Source organism: Varroa destructor, unplaced genomic scaffold, assembly GCF_002443255.2.
Source record: "Varroa destructor unplaced genomic scaffold, Vdes_3.0 BEIS01000005.1, whole genome shotgun sequence".
Taxonomy (NCBI): Eukaryota; Metazoa; Arthropoda; class Arachnida; order Mesostigmata; family Varroidae; genus Varroa; species Varroa destructor.
In genome coordinates, this window is record NW_019211458.1 from 21,740,314 (window position 1) to 21,760,679 (window position 20,366).

Consider the following 20,366-nt stretch of genomic DNA (forward strand, 5'->3'; position numbering starts at 1 on the left):
AAATTCAACATGTTATGGAACATGAAAGAGCCCAAGATCTGTTGTTCCTAGTAGCAATATAGATATAATAGAAACCAAATCAATGAGCTGTCCTCATTTCAAACCTCTTCTAACACGGATTAACTTAAATCTCCTGTTTCTACTTCCATTCGCATTGTGAAGCACCGCTATGGTTCTTCTATACCTCAAAACATGCAGTACAAATCGAATGATAAACTCATTTGAGACTTGCAGCATTTCAGAGATGTTCGAGCTTGCTTCTTGCTTTACCTTTCTAGCAACCTGGCACGAGTGTAACCCATTGCCAAGGCCCCAGTTCCCTGCCGATCTAACTGGTCGTCAAGATGAACAGCCTCGAGTCCTGACGTTGATCGAGGTGGCGGAAGTTAGTCCTTATTTAAACACTTCAGTTCCCTTTCTTTTTCGCCCTCTCCACAGCTTGCCCTCTCCATAGAATGAGCATGCGGCGCTAGTTACCCCACGTGTTTTAGCAGATGCGCGACAATTTTGGACCCGGTGGAAGCAATGAAACAGCAGAGTTACTTATTGGCCGAGTCTCGATTCAACCCTTGATCAATCAGGTAGCAACTGAATTTACTGCTGTTATTTGCCGCGCACAGCCATTAAAAGATATAGAAATTAGTTTTAATGTATGCACTTTTCATATTTAGCGAATGCGGCAACTCGATACGGAATGTACGTGTGTGTATGGCAGTGAAGCTACGATTCGCGCTTGTTATAGCAGTTCAATAATTTGGTGAAGTCGCTGTAACAACGGTAGTGTGTCGTAGTGATCGCAGGTGAAATGGTGTCCGTTACGTGATCTTCATACTCCGGTCTTCCAGTAAATGGACTCAATCTTCCAATGGAACTAAGATAGTAACGATGAACTCGACAACGGGCCTCGTTATTAATATGTTCGAGAAAGGGAGCAATACGCATTGGGTCACATCGAATCCTTTATATCAGTGACGGTGGTCAGTGCAAATAACAACGTCGAACGGAGTCGAAATTGAAAACGATAAAGCGATAACGACCCATAAGTGATATATAGAGAGACAAAGTAAAGGATACATCTAAAGGCTCAGTGGAGTTATCAGATGATGTTCGACATTCCGACGATATCGGACTCGTTCAATACCTGGCATAGAATTCGTGCCCCCACTATTAGTCGCGGCCTACTGGACGAGTGGCCAAATAGACATAACGTAGGCAGGCCATGTTGGGTGTTGATGAAAGTGTTCTTCAGTTTAATGTTGTTGATAACATGGAGTTCTGCTATTAGCTGTATAGCGGCGATTGTGCATGGCCCGAACGTTGCTCATGAATGCGACTTTCTTCCGTTGTGTACATGTACACATTCGATGGTTACGTGCGTCGGCGTACCTATTTTCACCCTTAAAGGTACAGAAATCTACGTGAAAATAAAAAGGACGATAGTCAAAGTTAAGAACAAATATACAACTACATATATGTATCTAGGGCTTTCCCTCGAATTATTTATTTCGTTTTTTTCTTTTAAAATAGTATTATTAATTGAATTTTTCAATGGTATTAATTGATAAATTGTTGTCCTTTTTGGCAGCGTGCAAATAATTGAGACCATAGAGTAGAGGTTAGAGTTGTTTTGCATGGAAGAACCAACCTAATGATTTAAAGAGAAGACTCGAACATCAGATTAAACAGTAGCAATACGAATGCGTATAGTGAATGAAAAAAAGTGACACAGCGAGGAAACGTGAACATATCTTTCCAGCCGGTCTTCCGTTGTACTATATTCAGTAACAGTGCTGTCTTACGCCTTCTAATATCATGAAGAATCGGCTCTGCATTTTTGCACGATGATCATCATTAAAACTACATAAATTTTCGTATTACGCTGTACGAGACTTAAGCAAGAAGAGTCCAAGGCCTTTGGATGTATATAAACTATGTACAGATACAACACGCATATATGTTACTTTTGAAAATTTTCTTTTAAAACTTCCTTTAAAACATTGAAAAGCATTTTAAAACCTAAAATTGAGAATAATAATAACATCATTGCAAAGGTAATCAACAGCTACATTTCCGTGCGCTTCAGATCATCATACCCGGAAAGAACCTTTGTGTGAAGTCAGTAAAGAAAATTTCTTCAGAATAGATTTGATATGAATTCTTTGTTAGGTATTCAGTTATTCGATCTTGGTTTTCAGAAATATCAAAATAGTAGCGCGCACGGCATCATGAAGCGCCCATATCATTGTACTGTATGATATATAATAGTTTCAAATGAGCTAAAACAAGCGCGAATTTTATGTATACACACGCAGAAAATCGGTTTTTAAAAAATTTCTAACAACTAATGTTTGCTAATATCTTTGTGAAGGTCCTACAAAATGGGGGGTAAGCTTTTGACACAGACCGCTGACTCACGATTTCATGATATCCGTCCACCAGCGAAGACAAATTCATCATTCAAAACTCATGTTTCAAAAAATGAAAACTACTTATAATTTTTTAAGCTATCCCTTTACGCTTAGTGCCCGTAGCGACCACGACGTATTTGTCGTACCATCTCCTCTTTTTTGTTTTTGCACAGGGTTCGTTAGTACATAATTAGACTGGATAGGATACAAAATTTATTTCAGGGAAAAAGACGACCTTGATTTTCTCTATCAGGTCGTTTTTGTTAGGCAACCTTGTTTACTTTATCGAACTGGGTCATGTACCCATTATTGCTGATTGTCTGGTCTGTTTTAAAGATTTCATTCGGCTTGGGCTTATATTCCCAAAACAGGCGCCCTTTTATGCCCTTTTATTTGCTTTACAGTAATCTAGAGACATCATTTCCCGTTATTCGTGACAATTCTGTGTAGGGATCTGCCGTTATGGCTGCGTATGGGCGAGATGTTCAGAAACAATGTGAACTCGTTGTCCCTTCTGTCCTTCATTCCATACATGGAGCCTCTGTTTGATAAAATTCCATAGATTTGAGACGTCTGACGATGGTCAACTGTTTGCAGACCAGTAACAAGTCGTTTACCATAAGAGGTAAACAATATTTTATCTGTAATTCATGCATCCTTCAGATTCATCATAAAGCAAAATTATTATCCAATGGCAGTATGAAGAAGAGAGCATTCTCGAGAAATAAACAAATAATGAATATAAAGAGGAATATTTGAAAAAAAAGTAAAAAACATACAAACTACACCAATATCGTTTATTGGAAATGTTCCGATACTTATAGATACTTAATAGATGCGATCCTTTTACTATACGGTAGCGTACGCATGGTGTTGAGATCTGTAAAAAATAATTAGTTGATATTACTGAAATTTCCGTTTCTCCCATCTAGCCCGTTTTAACGTTTATTTATAACGTCATATTTTCTGGATATCTTGCCGTGTTTTTTGATGTCTTTATAAAATTTTAAATCAAACCTTAGTGGTTTGCTATAACGACAATCACGCGCCTATTGACATGCGTTTACATTTTTTTTAGCAACAACTGGTTAATCAGCCCTTAACTCGCTCTTAACTGAAACTACTCTACGCAGGCCAGATCTTAGGCCTTATGGAACGTTTATAGACCGCACAGAACTGCTGAGCAGGCCTCGACGTTTAGGTACCTAAGTTTCGTTTGACTCAATGATAACTCAGCTTATAAAAAGAATTTCAAAAACAGGAAAAACAAATTGCTTTCCTAGATGTACTGCTATGCAGAGAAGTATTTTTTCGCTGAAAAACCAGGACCACGAAAGAGCGGAACTTTGAGTGTCGGATTGCGTCATTAAAACAATCCAGCATTTCCAACCCTGATGCATATAATTTGATGAAAACGGTAGTCAGAACTTTCGTTCATGGTATAATATAAATAGAAAAAAAACATATACATTTGTTTCATTGAACTCCAGCTAAGTCAAGGATTAGTTTTTATATGCTTGTACTACCTTCTTGATGTTTTTGCATTTACAAACAACGTACGACACCATATTATTTTGGTGTTAATAATATCAAGTTACACTTACTATATATTATGGGCTTTGGTAGACAATTGAGTTGAGAAGCAAAAATTCGCAATTTTTTCCTTTCCTAACCTTCGTCACCACCTGCACTCTTGTCAAATACAACTTTATAATGTTCATTCATGTTAAATTTCCTCACATAGTTGCTTTAGCACATTGGTGGTAAAGTATGTTACGGAAATATTGTCATCCTGCAATTGAGTCCTTTCGGAATCATGCGTGCCACATGAACATGTGTTTGATCTCTCCGTAACCTGCTTCTTATAGTGTGTGATTAAATAATTCCTCTGCAATCGAAAAACATACGTTGTCAATAAATATCAGTATATGCAAACAGATGCAGAACTTTGAAGAGGGGAATCATTTTCATCAAATTGTTTGCACTATCTAAGATTCTACGAATCTAGCGTGCACTTCCATTCATCGAATGCGAGAGCTAAAACGAGGAATAGTAGGTCGAAGTTCTCCATTATTATCAAATTTGGTAGCTTGGAACATTGGTCCTCTCGAATATCGATTGCCCAGGTAGAACGGACCTTATTTGTATTAGCCGGCTACGTCAGTAGCCTAGTGAGCAATGCTCGAAGCATCAGGTCCTCTTCCTTATTCCTGACTTTAAGAACGTGGTTGACGTTATGAGAATATAAGTACTGACCAAGTCACCGCGTCAGGACGTGGCGTGATTACGGCTCGGTTAACCACAACAGGATAGTAAGTAGGCCCAAGGCGGGTAAGAGTCAATTTTGTCATATTCACTATATAAGCTAGGTACGCTTTTCAAATACCTTTGAGTGCGTCGACAATCTGTCGAATGATCTCGGCTATATTTGCAATAAGGATAGTTCCAAAGTTCGTGAAATGAAGTCTCAGGCTGTATACGTCGATCTTTACGCGCGGAATTTTTAGAGTGTCTACCTTGTAATAATCTACCAGATTGCAATCGGTGGCAGGGAAAGCCACATAAATAACTCAAATGAGGTTTTTTATATTCGAAACGGGTTTATAAGTGCTATCGCTGAAATGGCGATATTGACACTCTCCAAACTCGGTAAATTTGCTAAATTCTAACTAAAGTTCACGCGGAAACATTTTATATCTTGTATTGCAACATTATTTTGAACGAACAGGTCTAGGACAACAGACAATAATAATAAAACTGCCTATTTAAGTTGGCATAGTTTACCATTATGGCTTCAACGCGTGACGTATATCCTCATTTAACTCAGTTTCTTTTTCCTTAATCGGTTCGATGTATCACGACAGGTTTATGGGTCATACATACATAATGTATCAAAATATATCCATATAAAGAAATTGTGTCCATCAGTCGCATTGCAGGCCGCACGAGAGAGCCCAAATTGTTCGTGTTCGTTTAGGTAATCATCATTCATGCACCTAATGCTATGTTTGGCGTCTTAGCGTTTGGGAACTTACGACACATAATTATGTTTTTATAGATGCCCACGTATATGGCCTCCGGAAATTCGCAAAGTAATCTATTCGGTATCGACATTCATAACTACAGCCACTAGTGTTAACTTCGGGGAGAATGCATTCAAACCCTTACCCAGACTAGTAACACATCACAGTATCAATAATGGACCGCAGCACTCGCTTAAAGGACTGGCATACAAAAAGATGATTTGACGTTCTAATATTGTACAAAGATTTTTAGTAGCTAAACGTTACAAATTACAGATATCGATACAGATCCCATCTAAATCATTGAGGTATTCAGTGCTCACTAACTTTATAGTTCTGTCGTGATGACTCTATAGGAACGTCCCGTTAAGTAAATCTATTTTCCATTAGAAACAACCTAATTTTATATATGGCTAGATTGTAAACCTAGATAGACGTAAAAATACGTATGTTGCACACTAGGACGTCAAATAGATTTTCTAACGTAAGGGCGGTACTGGAATTTTAAGTGTAGACCCAAGACTATCTAGCCTGTGTTGGATAGCTTCAATATAATGTTACCTAATGACAGTAAAAGTTAATTCACACATAGGGCCCCACCATATGGGGAAAAATATTCATGTAATTTACATTTTATACGTAATACTCGTCACGAAAGCATGTGCCCGACATAAGTATATATCATACTCATTATCTATTGTAGTGTGTAGTCTGTCATTTCAGGCATACATGATAAGTCTGCTATTGTCGCCTTTAGGGGATCTCTAAACCCACTTTGCTGTAAACAGACGTATCAACGCAGCAATGTTCTTCAGTCTCGGACAAAATATTCAAGCGAAATTCATTTAAAGAACTTAAATGCACTATCAACCTGTCAAAGTGCAGATGAATTCTAAGTAGTATTTCGTTGGGGAATTTAGGTACCACTCTTCAAGTGGTTCCCCAATCATCTCCGAGAGTAACGTAGTTCATATTAGGCATCAGCATAATGTGAGCTGCTTTCTCTGGCATAAGACTGTTGTCGAGATTGAATTGTAACTTCCTAGCTAAGGTTAAGTAGTACTTACATTAGCTAGTCGAATTTAGCAGAACTATTTTAAAGAAAGTTCCTTTCCTGCGCCCATTCGTGATGGGTAAGCATAGCTTTCGTATGATATGCCTTGTGAGCTGTGGTAGGGAGAGGTGAAACGATGTCAAAATTTCGAGTTCCGCGTAAGTTGATTAGCCATTGGATTTAACCATGTTCCTGTTCTGAATATTATGGCTACTTACGATCCATCTTGCGACGCTACTCGCGTTCATAATTCTCCCGCTCACAAGAGTTGCTACAGAATTGTTATTACTACAGAACAGCATCGAGATACTGATTTGGCTGTAGATTCTCTCCAGCTGCTGTTTCAAACCGCCTAGCATAATGAAGATGCGCATTGCAAGCGAAAAAATGGCCGACGTATTGTCCAGTGGCAGTAATAGCACTAGACAGTACGTCGGCCGTACAAAGTCAGTCGTATTATACAACTGTAGATGCCAGTCGTCGTATAATCGAATAAACAATCCACCCGATGATTTTAGACAGACGTATCGCAGACGTACGGTAGAAGAAACAAGCAATACATGAAATCAATGCATCTGTTTTAGGCTTTATACTAGCCGATACGAGGAATACCCTTCCGGGCCAATTTATTATGCCAAGGACTTCATTTTGGAAATAAACCTCTCCAATACGAAACGTTTTTGTGATAGATGGGCCAAGGGACCCGGCGGATATTCGGTCCTGAATTATCGGCCGTCCAAGCATTTGCCAGGTAGTGGAACTCTGAACTAATAACTGAAAACCATATAAAACAGACGTACCTATATGTGGATACAGCAATTTATATTTTAAATGTGTTAAAAATAAATATGTTGAACAGTTCTATTTGGTGCTCTTAGAGCTCGCAATAGTTTTTTACATTCGTCGTGATAGGGAGGTACGTTGAATTCACTTAAAAACTCTAGACAAAATAACTGAAATGTAACAAAGTGAAGGAGGTACTAGTTCAACAAACGGAAGCACGTACGCTATATATCCCAATGGTCACACCCTAAAATATGAATGAATGAACGAACTAACGCACGGGACACTATTGCACATCTGCACGATAATTAATGATGATTTTCATCATCCGTTTCATCTTCAAATTCGTCATAGAAAGGGAAGTGCAACATCCAAAATGTCGGACCTTGATGCATTTGTCCATTTTTCTTGTCTTGTCACCTCGGCTTCAATATTAGATACATATATTCGCCATGTCCTTTTTCGGTACACGAGAAGCGAAGAGCTGTTGTAAAGCTTCGAGACGATGTGCAGGTAACGAAATTCCGAACCATGCTTTTTCATCAAGCAGTGACATCTGAGGCATCCCTGCCTGAACCACCGTTGTGACGGTTGGGGTCTTATGGTTGCAGTATAAATCTAAAGATCTGGATACTGCGACCGCTATGATTCGTCAGCCCCGGCGAAAATTGAACGCGAGTGTTAAACTATAATAAATGGCCACGTACACGCTTCTCAGACTGAACGGCGTGAGAGTCTACATGCTAACTTGATAATTGCAACAACCTAGGACTACACTGGCAGACCCTGTGAGCTTGGCGAAGACGACGTCATAAAGCATACAACAAGCTTATGTGAACTTGCCAGCTGTTGAGGTTTTCTGACAGCGTAAATGAATTTTGCTCTGTTCGCTTGGTCCTCGCCAGCTCGAAGTCGATTGACTCGAACTACCTTATATCGCTGGCTTCTCGTGAGGGGACAAATCTGTTCAAATGATGATGCGGACTCGATATAGGGAGCAGCATATGCGTCGTAGGTCACTGTGACGTGACTTGACGCTTGCGTGACGTGGGCGGGGTCAGAACATAGATGGAGCTGAGGAATGACATGGTGATGGTCGAGGAACCAACTTTAGAGCTGTCATCGTTCACTCCTCAGGGGTTTTTGTCCAGTGTGGATCTATACATATTTTAGAGAGGGCAACGTGCCTGTAAGCATGCTTGCTTTATCCTGCTCTCACTAACAGAGTGCTTCATCATTAATAATCATATTGGCCAAAAAATTAACATTGACTAAGTGTTTAGGGTATACCGATCAAGAATTGCGATAATGTTTCTTGGGAGAAGATCCAATACCTGCGGTAGACTTGGGGCTAAAATCGGGCAAAAGAGAGCAGTGAAAACATTCGTGGTGGGCGGAGAAGAACCACCGCTTGATTGATTGTCGTTAATACGCTTTTGTAATTTGACAGGAAAATAGGGAGCAACAGATAAATTTGTATGTTTTATGCATGTGGATGTGTTCTGTCGAATACTCTTTATTTTTGACTTAGTTTAGATGAATTTGTTTCGTTAACTGGAGACATCGCTTGAAACTGCTATATTCTATACACCATCGTATGTTGTAAATTTAGTAAAATATGTCGTATGGTCTACGCTTCATGGACCTAAAAAAACGAGAACAAAAAAGGCAAATAGACCAATGTGTTGATTGTGAATACGTGTTCAATAAACACGTAATGAGAAAAAACTATATTTTAATTTTTATGTTTGTAGTTTTATATAAAATATACATCAGTTGTTTGACCAGGTAAATAAAAAGATACTGCGTGTAGTTCTAGTAGTCAAAGCGAGACATCCTTGAAGTTTAGGGAAACCGAGTTCTTAGAGAAATATAGGACTACTATAAGTGAGGTAATAATGCTGAAGTAAAGATACTAAAGTTAATAACGCGACAAAAACTATAAGTATCAGGTCGCATTGAGCATAAACGGGTTTGCCTATTTGGTTCAGGTCAAAGCACCTTTGCTGTTAAAGTTAACTATGCTCAGTTGACCTGTTGAAATGACTTATTTCAACTTAGAATTAAATCAGGCCAAGCTAAGTTTTCATACTTGATAAGTAATACAAAAATACAGAATGCGGCAGCTTTCTTACTGGTTAGGTGAGAATGGCTAGTCATTCTATGACCGCACATGTATGGGAATACCTATATTTTAAATAAAGGGATCATTTAATCAAGATGATCACTAAGTTTGTAATAATCTACATTGATTTATAAATATCTACCATTATGTATAAGATAAGAGTACCGCTGAGGAGGTTACTTGGGGTAAAATGTCGCTCCTTGTGTTTTCATAAGCACGGTCCTTTGATATTCTTGAACGATCTAGACAGGTAAACTTTGCTGAAGGTGTAGATACTTTGTAAAGTATATTCGACGTGACAGTGGTCTGGTGGCTGTTTTTTGCCTATCTGATGTTACAATTTATGGTGTAGCTACCAGGAAAGCTTACAAAAAAAATAACGAAAAATACAAATTTCAAAAAAGTCAATAAACCTGTGCTTGGACCTTATGCTTGTTTATCTGTTGTTCTTCATCGTCAAATGCGATTTTGGTAATGAACTTTGCATTACTCAGCTAATAATAAGTAAATTGTCCCCTGCCTTAGCCCACCCGACTCAGAAAAGTTTTTTGCTTGATAATGTTAGATGCCCCCTTGCAATACGCCACAATGTTTGGAGGAAAAAGTGTGCTCTTAAATATCACAAAACATTTACACGCGATTTTTTAGGTTGATAAACTGACAATTTAACCAGGTTTTCTCATTTGCTTGATCTTGGTGATTGAAAGCGACTCATTTTGACTTGCGCAGAAATTCTAGGACATCGGTGAACAGTTCCAAGCTAAGATATGATAAGGATGAGCTGGATCCATGTTGTGAATTATTTTCCTAGATGGTAACTGGCGCATTAAACGACCACGAGTCTGCGGCATATAGAAGGGGTGATACATTTCTAACGTACCAATTTACCATGGAGAAAAACAGCACAAATCCAACAGGCCTTCGTATCTGTTTCGGCCCGTATTAGGTGTGAACTGTATAAACTCGCCCCGTGGTGTGTATTATCTAGGAATAAATCCACATCATTTTTTACAGCGATCGGCCAGACACTTGATATCTTTCGCGCTTATCATATTCCGATCGAAGTCTGACCCTGCCTGTAGTGATTTTGCGATCGAGCAATACAGGTAGATTAGAGAGTGGTATATATTCGAAGTTTACACACTTTCGCACATGCATCTATATATACGTTATATGCGCACATTGTATTGCTGTTTTCTTCAATTTGTAAATATCTCTCCAAAATTTTGGTTAGATTGAGATTTTTATACTCGTATGACTAAGAAAGGAAATGTCGAAAATTTCGGTGCAAGCCTTAAGCAAAGTATAATTTGATTTACATGCTTACCAGGCTTGTAAACTGGCTAGTTTCCACTAACTTTCAGATAAGTAAGATAAAAAAGTTTGGTTTTCAACATATTTCATGTTTACGCAACTTACCGATTAAATGAATTAGAAGTACACCGACTTCTTACACACAGTAAATTACCCCAAATATAAATTACCTACCACAAAAAGTCAACTGCCCAACTCGGAGTTTATGTATACCAATTAGGCTGTTGAAATAAAAAAAGAACTGTTTTAGTCGTTTTATAGTCTTATCTAATAATAATAATTTTAGCTAAGAAGGTGTTTTTAGTTACAGGTAAATATTTTACGCTTGACCGTTTGAATAATCTAGATTGGCTCAAGACTTCTTACTTGGAAGGATCTTAGCGATTTTGTAGGTGTATTGTAATGTTCTAGGGCATGACAAGCTTCATAATCAAATTGACTTAGATGTATGAAAGGGATGAAGCACACGTTAGATATTCCTTCGCTCAATTTACGAAGTAATTGAGGCGTGACGTAAGTAATCTGCAAGTTTTCGATTACTATGCCAACAGTGCATATGGTCTTTGAAAAACTCGAGATAGCGGACCGTATTCATTGTTTCATTTTTTGTTGTGTTTCGGCGAGTATCGTAACAGACGTCCCTGATATCCATTGCAAGTACTATCGTTACTCTACGCCCGACATTGCTCCGAACTATTTGACGTTGCCACCAACCTGGATTTCTCTCCAGGGCGACGCCATTTATTCGCCTAGATCCTTTTTGACTGGCGGTAGACATCCAGCCGCGGCTCGTCGATCGTACGCTCCAGGCGGGTTTTTTGTTTATTAAAGTTCTGCAGATTTTATGTGTTATAAACCATGGACTTTTACAACTGACCTGAAGTCAATTTATAGGGAATCCATTTTTGCTCAATTTCAATGTTTTCAGAATATGGATTAGAATTCCGTAACACGTTTTAGACTCCAAGCTCTAAGTGAAAATCTTGTTCGACTACGACAATACGCTTTTACCTTTAAGGACCCGATATATAACCCTCTGATTGCCACTCCGCAACACTTCAGTTTCCGCTATTTGATAGTTTACATCATTCGTGTACCATTTTCGTATAAGACCTCCTTGCTCCATTTATGTGCTTACCACCTTTCGATGAATTTCATAGCGTTGTGCCCTTCTGGTAGCAACAGCTTGATTATTTAGCGTTGATTCTGAATACATTTCTCCCTCCCGAAGTAAACTCGTCGACAAACTATATAAAACACCATATAAATTTATTATTGTTAGCTGGTTTGGGTAGAAACTGTCGCCCGAGAGGTCCACGTCTTCTCCGTACTCTGGCGATAAATAATGACCCTAATAGTAGAAAGATGTTTTTATGGGTAGCCAAGTGAAGAGTCGATACATTTAATTGTTTTGAAAAATAAATATCCATTATTCATTGTAATCATGTCTACAATGGTTTTAAAGGGTTTTTCATAAAGCCCCAAGTTGTTTCCCTTAGCATATTCGTTTACTGCCGTAAGTCTGAGACAACCTATGTTCTGAAGTAAATCAAACCTTGAGGTTGAACTTGTCTCGAATAAATTATATTGTGTATTCGGACACCCTTGGATACGTGACTAGGATGTCTACAATCATGGCAGTTACGAGCGCCGTTTAATTATTGGCATCTTTGACACAACAGAAATATACAATTTCAACTGTCAAATATACATTTCCCCACGGCTCGACATAATTTCTATCATCTGCTTTAAAAACACGTGAACATTTTATTCACTTTAGCTTCACTTTAGAATACAATATACGAAGAAGCCAATAGAAAAAATTAAAAAGATCTCGTGTGGTTGTGGTGACACAAAAACAAAAAAAGAAACGAAGGACTTTTTTCAAGTCCTCGCATGACAGTGACGAAGAAACGCACACTTAAGCTACCTCCAAGAACAAGTTGAAATTGAGACTCAGTCTGTACATTGGCCTGAACCTCGATAAGCCTTTATACGATGGAACACCTATCTCTGTAATGGAAAACCAATCAGACAATTTTGCTTAATAAGCTATACAATATATGATGGAGGGGACTGGCGGAAAAAAAATGGCAGTAAGCTACAATTGTGACATCAGGATATTTGCTAAGGAATGTGATATATAATTTGTTGATATCGTGTTAGAGCGTCACCCTGCCGCTGGCCCTAGACCGGGTCTACCTAATGGATAAAGGAAAATCCTGTTTGTGTTTTTTTTTTCTATTATATTTCATTCGCCTTTTCATGTCACTGATTGCTTTGAAAAAGGTACATCGTTGGTCAAAGCAATAATGTGCTTATGTTACCACGATATAATTTAATTTTTAAGGAATAAAGTACGAACATCATATGCTCGGACATACAAAAAGTCATACCCAAATCGTGCTATGCAAATATAAAGCATTATACTTTTAATTCAAACATGAAACACCCATAGGGAGCCTCCCTAGGAGTTGCTTTCAATGCATATTACCTATGACGGATCTAGGTTACCTAGCACGAAAGCACAAGATAAAGCATTTAACTATTTAAACATCGAATACGTAAGTTATTTTGCAGTATATGTTACATATAGGATCACCTTTCAATCCAGTATCAGTGGCCAACTTCGTTATTGGATGTTTACTAATGGCTCGGAAAACATGCAGAGGTTGAATCTAAGCGGGTCTACTACGATGCTTACGACGTTTGTTTATTAGGAAAACAAAGTTGTAAGGAAAAACAATTATTTTAGACATTCAAAATTTTACATTTAAGTGCGGTCTATAACCAAATCTACTTGTAATGAACTTGCCGATTGTAATCTAATCTTTTTTGAACATAAGGCGGGAAAAATATGTTGCGCGCGCTTCGCGACAAACGTGCATGTACAGTGCTGCATTCACAACGTACGTTGGCATATTCATACATTAAAAAACGTTGAAGTGTATAAGATGTTTCACAATACGCATATGACCGATCGATAATATATCCATGTACGTTACAATCTATGCATAGATGTTGTGTCATTTTCATGGCTTCTGAGGAATAGCGGATATGTACGCTGTCAATGTCAAACAAAAGAAAAACACCCAGACGGTTAAGCGGCGATTCTTCTCATAGAAAATATTCAAAAAGGAACTTCATTGTTATTTAGAGTAAATCTTACTTTACATTGAATACACAGCAATTAAAATCATTTTCGCTGCAATTTTGAGATTAGCAATTAAAGATTTCTGCAATTAGAGATTCATGAAAGCTAGATTTCGTTGAATTTCGTGACCGCAAGTTCTTATCCGAAAATAGTAATTCCGAAATCGGTGTCAGATTCACTTCAACTTTATTTGTTACGTAAACGAATCCATTAGAACGTAATATCTCGCTTGTCCTTACGAGACGGTTTGTGCGTGTCGTTGAGAAAAAAATTTACTTGAATAACGCGTTCCTTCATCGAAAGTGATACTTATTCAAACGAAGCCCCAGGGACCTTCACTATCGATAAAGTTGTTTACTGCCGACTAGCACAACATATATATATCGCCGCGAGGTTCAGCTGGGACACCTTACCACTTGTCCCGTTTATGCACGTCAACTCTTTGGAGGATACAAACACGTCCGCATGCACAAAAGTAAAGCAAACATGCAATCATGTACAGCTGGACTGAAGGCTTAGCCCATTCTCACTAGTTATAGAACAGCCGCAGGAGCACGCGTGGTTGGGCCGCTAAATGCTGGGTATGTGGTCCTGCTCAGACGCGACTCTCTTTCAGATGTTAATGTTTGATTTGGCCCTCCTTTTAGCCCAGTAGTAGGATGATAATAGTTGACCTTGAGGGCATGACGTGGGCCATTGGAGTCAACACAACACACATTTACCGAAAAAATGACGGATAATAGAAGTCCGTTTGAGGGGATAAGCAGAAATATGCTGCACATGAAAGGACGGATGCCCCTAGTTAGAGACTGTTGAGTTTAAACCATTTATGCCGCTTTCGGGGGGTGGTGACTACTGCTAGTGTTTAAAAATAGGCAGAACAAAAGGGACAGATCGGATCGTGTTTCGCGTACAAGTATATATTAGTAGATGCTGAGTGAATTATATGTAGGAGATAAATAGTGATGATTATGATTTTGTATAAAACGCTGGATATTGACTTCTCTGCGAATATTTCAGGGACGTATTTAGTAACTTGGCATATGTTTTTTGAACCTATCCTAAGCGCTAATCAGAAAACCTATGCTGAAAACGACATGCAAACAGATAGTCTGCACCTGACAGTCTCTGTCAGGTGAAAACCAATTGAAGATAGAGTTTTCTTTGTTGAAGGCTGACCATCCTAGAAAAAAATAACTCAGAAATGGGTAGCAGTGCCGACGCTACGGGAAGAGACCCGTCTTTAGTTGATAAACCTGTTGACATACGATTCTTCCAAAACAGGTAACGGCGAGAATTGCGAGGTACGAAAAAACAGTTCGACCTCAGTGTAAGTACAAGCGCGGATACTTCTCGCAATGATTTAGCAGCGACGCGTCTGTTTATCAAACCTTGAGACGTGCGGGTCTTGGCAGAGATAGATTTGCTTCAACTCGGAGATTAGGCATCTCATGCAATGCTAATGCAATTCTGGACGTAAAAGTCGAAACATGAATTCGTTTAGCCGCTTGATCTGAAGCCATCGGCAATCCTGCATATTTTATGTGACTTATCGAATTAGTCTCTCCACCTGACTTGTATATGGGCCAATCCGATTATGAAATATTTTTCAATTATGTAAAGCCGAGTATATTTACACGCAAGTTGTAGCAGTAGCATCGACGAAAAAACAAGTTTATTACTTTCCTCTTCCGCTTGTTGGGTTCACTGAAGGTTACCCATAATAATGCCGTAGTTTCAGGCGATTTGTTTCTCAGAGCCAAGTCTCCTACTCCTAATTACATGGCTGATGCGTACACGTCAAAAACCTTGTAGAGTAGGGTAAAACAAATGGATATTTATCAAGAGAACAGCAGATAATGACGGCTGAAAATGTATCAATTGAACTAGGCAGGGTCAAGGAAGGATCGCGATGACATTAGTTACATCAATACAGAAGCCATCACCCGTTAGCACAATCCAGTTGGAGATATTATCTGTAACCGAGAAGAATTTATCTACTACGATGATTACGTCTATGGAATATCAAATCCCGAGTGCTAACCATGTTGAATTGGGATTAGCAGTATCGTCAAATGCTGGGGTACGTAGTACTACCGTTGGTGGTATCATCGTACGTTAGCGGTATCATAGAAGTTAGTATAAGCTTGATTTTCCACATGTCACAGTCAATTCTAGAAAGCCATTTTAGATTGTAACTGCAACTGTAACACATATGAATTCCAGCAAAACATATAGTCTTTCAAATCAAAATATCGCTGTGCTGTAGATACAACACATAAACATGGACCTAAATTAAGCTTTTACTGATATGTCACTGTCAGATCTTTTATTACTTACTTTTATTACTTGTTTATTCTATTTTTCTCTACTTGTATATTATTTTATTTAGAATCCTCAAGTCGTCTCGAAATATATAAGTTTGGTGTGTATGGATGGCAAGGATGTTTTCCTTGCCTTCCTTGCTTCTCACCTTCCTCCTGTAATAGTATTTTCGTAGTTTTTTTTACCCCTTAATGCCGTGAAGGACCTTGATTTGGGAAAATTTCCGGCGTACTTTTTATGTATTCCTTCAACTGCGTTTGAATGATTATGTCTCCAACAAGTTATTATTGAGTTAACAAATTCTGTATCAGTACAACGATCATCCACATAATTTTAACTAGTAGGCACATGATACATATCAGGGTGCATGCTCTTAATATATTAAAATATGAAATAAATGTTTTGATGTTTCAAAATTACGCGCGTTGTAAGAAAAGGATCTTTAAGTCTTCGACTAGTATTGACCAAAACAGGCTTAGGAAAACCTTTTTATGGTCCCGTTAGTTATCTGTAAACTAATAGGGCTTTTGTCCTACATACTGGACAATGTTTTATTCCGTCGTCGGCTGTAATGCAATTATTTGTCTGTTTGATTCGATCTGTTTGTTCAATATAGTCTCCGGCAGTCCGAACGATGTGCCTATCATAAATTCGAGCCCATATTTTCATATCGGTTTCGCTGCAACATATACAATCTCATTGTTTCACAAGTACAAAATCTTATTATCGTATTAAAAGCTCACATAAGGAAGCAGAAAACTTTTGTCAGTGAGTAGTTACAGAATATGTTAAATTTCAATGAAATAATTCTGCTCTTTTATAGACGAGCTCTCCGAACAAGTGGTGTTTAACTTGGAGAACTTTTGCTCAGCCCAGCTATACTTTATTTAATTCATTCTATTGGGTTGTTATTTTGTCACGTACGTACTATAAAGAAAAGGAAATAGATCTTCAAGCTTAATCATATGAAATATTATTTAATAAAGTTTATATTGAATGAAATGTATTAAGTTTGTGATCATTTTGAGGCAGTCCTTTAAACTTAAAGTTCACTGCCACCTATTTAAAAGAATCTGCGCCTTTAGTTATCGGAGACAGGCGTCTGTATCCAAGTACATAAATTCCATGAGGGTACACGCCATCTATGTATTATTTGACTAACATGCACAGCAAAGAACGATGAAGAACCAGGGAAAGACATGCTATTTTGCTTGCTGATTATTAAATCTCCTTATTATTCATGAACCAGTCTCACTCACTGCAGGTTACTTTGGCAGATCACTAGACCTGTTCATATACGAGTAAACTCTTTAAAGAACAGATACGACTTTTTGTTTCGCTATTTTTTAAGTTACAAAAGAAATATAGCATTTTCTGAGATGATCAAAACTTGGCATGCGATAAAAATTAAAATGTAGGGTAAAATTTATAAAGAAACTCAATATAGCCATCTGAAGGTACTAGTAGTTTGGATTACGCTGCAGTACTAGTTGCGGCACGGAGCTGGTTTCCAGTACTACCACGATGCTTACAGTTTTTTTTTTCGTGATTTTTAATTATAGCACATACAAATGAAGGTAAAGAAAGGCTTCTATGTTTGCAAAAAAACAAAATACTCAGCATAATCCCTATTCGTAGAGTAACATCTACTTTTCAACTTAAAAGTAACCTGTCTTGCCTCATTTTACGCCCTATATTTAATGATTTTCTCTCACGAAGTTAATTTGAGAGCTCTCGATGCTAAGCACATAAACCTATGGCTTTCAAGAGTTTTATCAAGATTCTCAAATGCATGTTACCATAAGCCAAGCCGAATAACCTTTCTCCTTAGCGGTTATCACTGGTGTTTCCTGTTTCTTCCTCTTTTCAGATGTATTTCTACGGCGCGAATTTCTCGCGCGACGTCGCAGCTTCAATCAGGCCGTTATCAGTCGTTCAAGCCTACTACGCTTGGAATGGGCACCATCGCAGCTCGTGACGCTAAGTCTCCCAAAAAACTCAATCTTCGAAATCCAGTCGGACGCCCTGGTCGCCTGTGCCGATACTCTGTCAAGTCTTGACCTTAGCGACAATTTCCTCGGTGATATCCCGGATCTTTCGGCGATGCGAGGCCTTCGTTGGTTGAACCTTCAGCACAATCAACTGGCTGAGCTGCCGGCCGGAATTGCGCTTACCAATCTTAGTACGCTTTTGCTGGCGGGCAATCAGATTCGGTCAGTGAGTCCTGATTTGTTGCCTGAATCACTGGCCACTCTCGACCTCGAATCGAATCAGATTCTTTCCCTCGAGGGTCACCCATTTCCAAGCGCGATTAAACAGATCAATCTTGGCACTAACCTTTTCCGTTATCTTCCGCATAGCTTTCATCGAATGCATGCGTTGGAGCGGCTCTCATTAAACAACAACGCTTTCCATGACATCCCAGCCCGATGGAAGCTGCCTCCATCCCTGCAGGTGCTCGATATTTCGCGCAGTTCGTTGCGTCAGCTACGGGGCGTCTGTCTTGTTCTCGAGAATGGCAGCTGCCATCACCTGCAGATACTGCACCTTGAATTTAACTTGATCTCATCGTTGGCTGAGAACTTGTTTGAGGGGATGCGCCTAAGGAAGCTCTTTCTCAATTCGAACCGTCTTATTCAACTCCCACTAGGACTCTTCAAAGGTAGGTGGCGTGTATCGTTATTCCTGCAGTCGTCATTCCACGTTAGTTCTATGGCAAAACAGTGGACTCTAGTTATTAGAAACTTACTTCGCGGATAACTAGGAGGTGGGTAAAGTGGCCGCTGCCTTCGTTCGAGCATACAAAGGTACCTAGCCGAAGTAGACGAATACGCTTCCTTTGAACGGCTCGTTCTTTCAGCCGTGTTTCCAAAGTAGGTTTTCGTTTGGTGGTGATGAACGCGACGAAAGTCAGTAAATGAGAGAAGGCAGTCGGTAAGATCGAACCGGCAAGCATCTCTCCGCAGTCGCTTTGATGACCTGCCAGAGGTAGACTGGTGCTAAGATTCTTTCGCAAAACCCACGGCGTTCATAAACCAACTTAGATATTCAGGCCAGTTAGTTGACCCTACAGGGACCACAGGTCTTGGAAGTGGTTTGCAGTAAAAGTTTAAGCGTGTTGTCCTCAACATCAACTCACCATTTCATTCCTCCTTTCCAGTGGGGTGGAACCATCTACCCTCCGTTCAGCTCGTTCAAGACGCTCGGTGCAGCTTCTTTTACCTTCGCCGCCCCCTCTCTCACACTTTCTTACTGCATATCTTGGTCTTTTTCCTCGTTCAAATCTCCATTTTCCGGAACAGCTTCGCCGGTTCGCTAATTTTATTCATTCGTATGTGCCTATGGCTAGCTCAAGCAGGCCTTATGGCAACTGACCGCACGGCCTTTGTCTGTTAGACTGTCTATGTCACTTTCTCTCGTTTTATACGATCAGTGCAGGAGATCCCTAAAATAGACGATCATCATTTCGAGTGTAAAGAAGGATAGTCAGCTTGGTGGACGCTGGATAACAGTAATGCTCAAACTCAACGTAAAGCCTACGTCTTTCTGCCAGGGTTGCCCACCTATACGAGTATTTCTTTATATTGCTCACTTATACGACTGTTGTTATTATTATTGTTTTATAGGTTGCTATTTCCATGAGCTATGTTGGTCTATGTATGAGGCAGCAATACAACTAATTCTTGCGACTGCTGTTGAAAAATAACATTGCAGAGATGTCGTAAGAGAGAACAAAGTTGAAGATTACATCATTTTGGAGGATCATTTAGAGGTGAACAAACGGACGCGTAGGTGCCCGATACCCCTGGGTATCCCCAGCACACCAATTTTTTAAGATTATTATGTTGAGCGAAGTGGTCCACTAGAATAAAAAAAAGGGAAATAATGGTTATTTCGCCGAAATACAATATTGCAATTGCTGCGCGCGCTATGGCGGTTTCGCTCATAATACATACAAAGTTCATAAGAAATAGATTGCAAGTCTATTTATATACGAGGCAACACAGTGTACAAGCGGTGTCCATAGGTAAATGGCAGGACGGTTTTGTTGGGCCGTCGTTTAGGACTGACATTACCCCTACTTTTACACAAGGTAGGATAAGCAGAGCTTCGTTTTGACGTCTAGCCTTTGCCCGTCAATTCGTTTGGTCTATTAGTAACAATAATAATAATAATCATA

General features: G+C 39.1%; 1 protein-coding gene and 1 long non-coding RNA gene across 3 annotated transcripts in view; one reads left to right on the top strand and one right to left on the bottom strand.

Annotated features, from left to right (window-relative positions):
• Positions 1-499: 499 nt before the first annotated feature.
• The window catches only part of LOC111251681 (uncharacterized), a 42,045-nt gene continuing 22,178 nt past the window's right edge, over positions 500-20,366 (top strand). Inside the window, exons 1-3 of one of the 2 annotated variants that reach the window (XM_022808509.2) lie at positions 500-581; positions 672-1,404; positions 18,057-18,848. In XM_022808509.2, coding sequence (XP_022664244.1) covers positions 1,101-1,404; positions 18,057-18,848 — 1,096 coding nt within the window. In that variant the 5' untranslated portion in view covers positions 500-581; positions 672-1,100. The remainder of the gene's footprint in view (positions 582-671; positions 1,405-18,056; positions 18,849-20,366) is intronic. The other variant, XM_022808511.2, reaches the window with a different exon arrangement.
• On the bottom strand, positions 11,121-14,368 carry LOC111251682 (uncharacterized). Its single transcript, XR_002673931.2, has 3 exons — positions 13,310-14,368; positions 12,627-12,720; positions 11,121-11,954 (listed from the first exon to the last, which is right to left on the bottom strand). It is a non-coding gene; the product is annotated as an uncharacterized LOC111251682 (long non-coding RNA).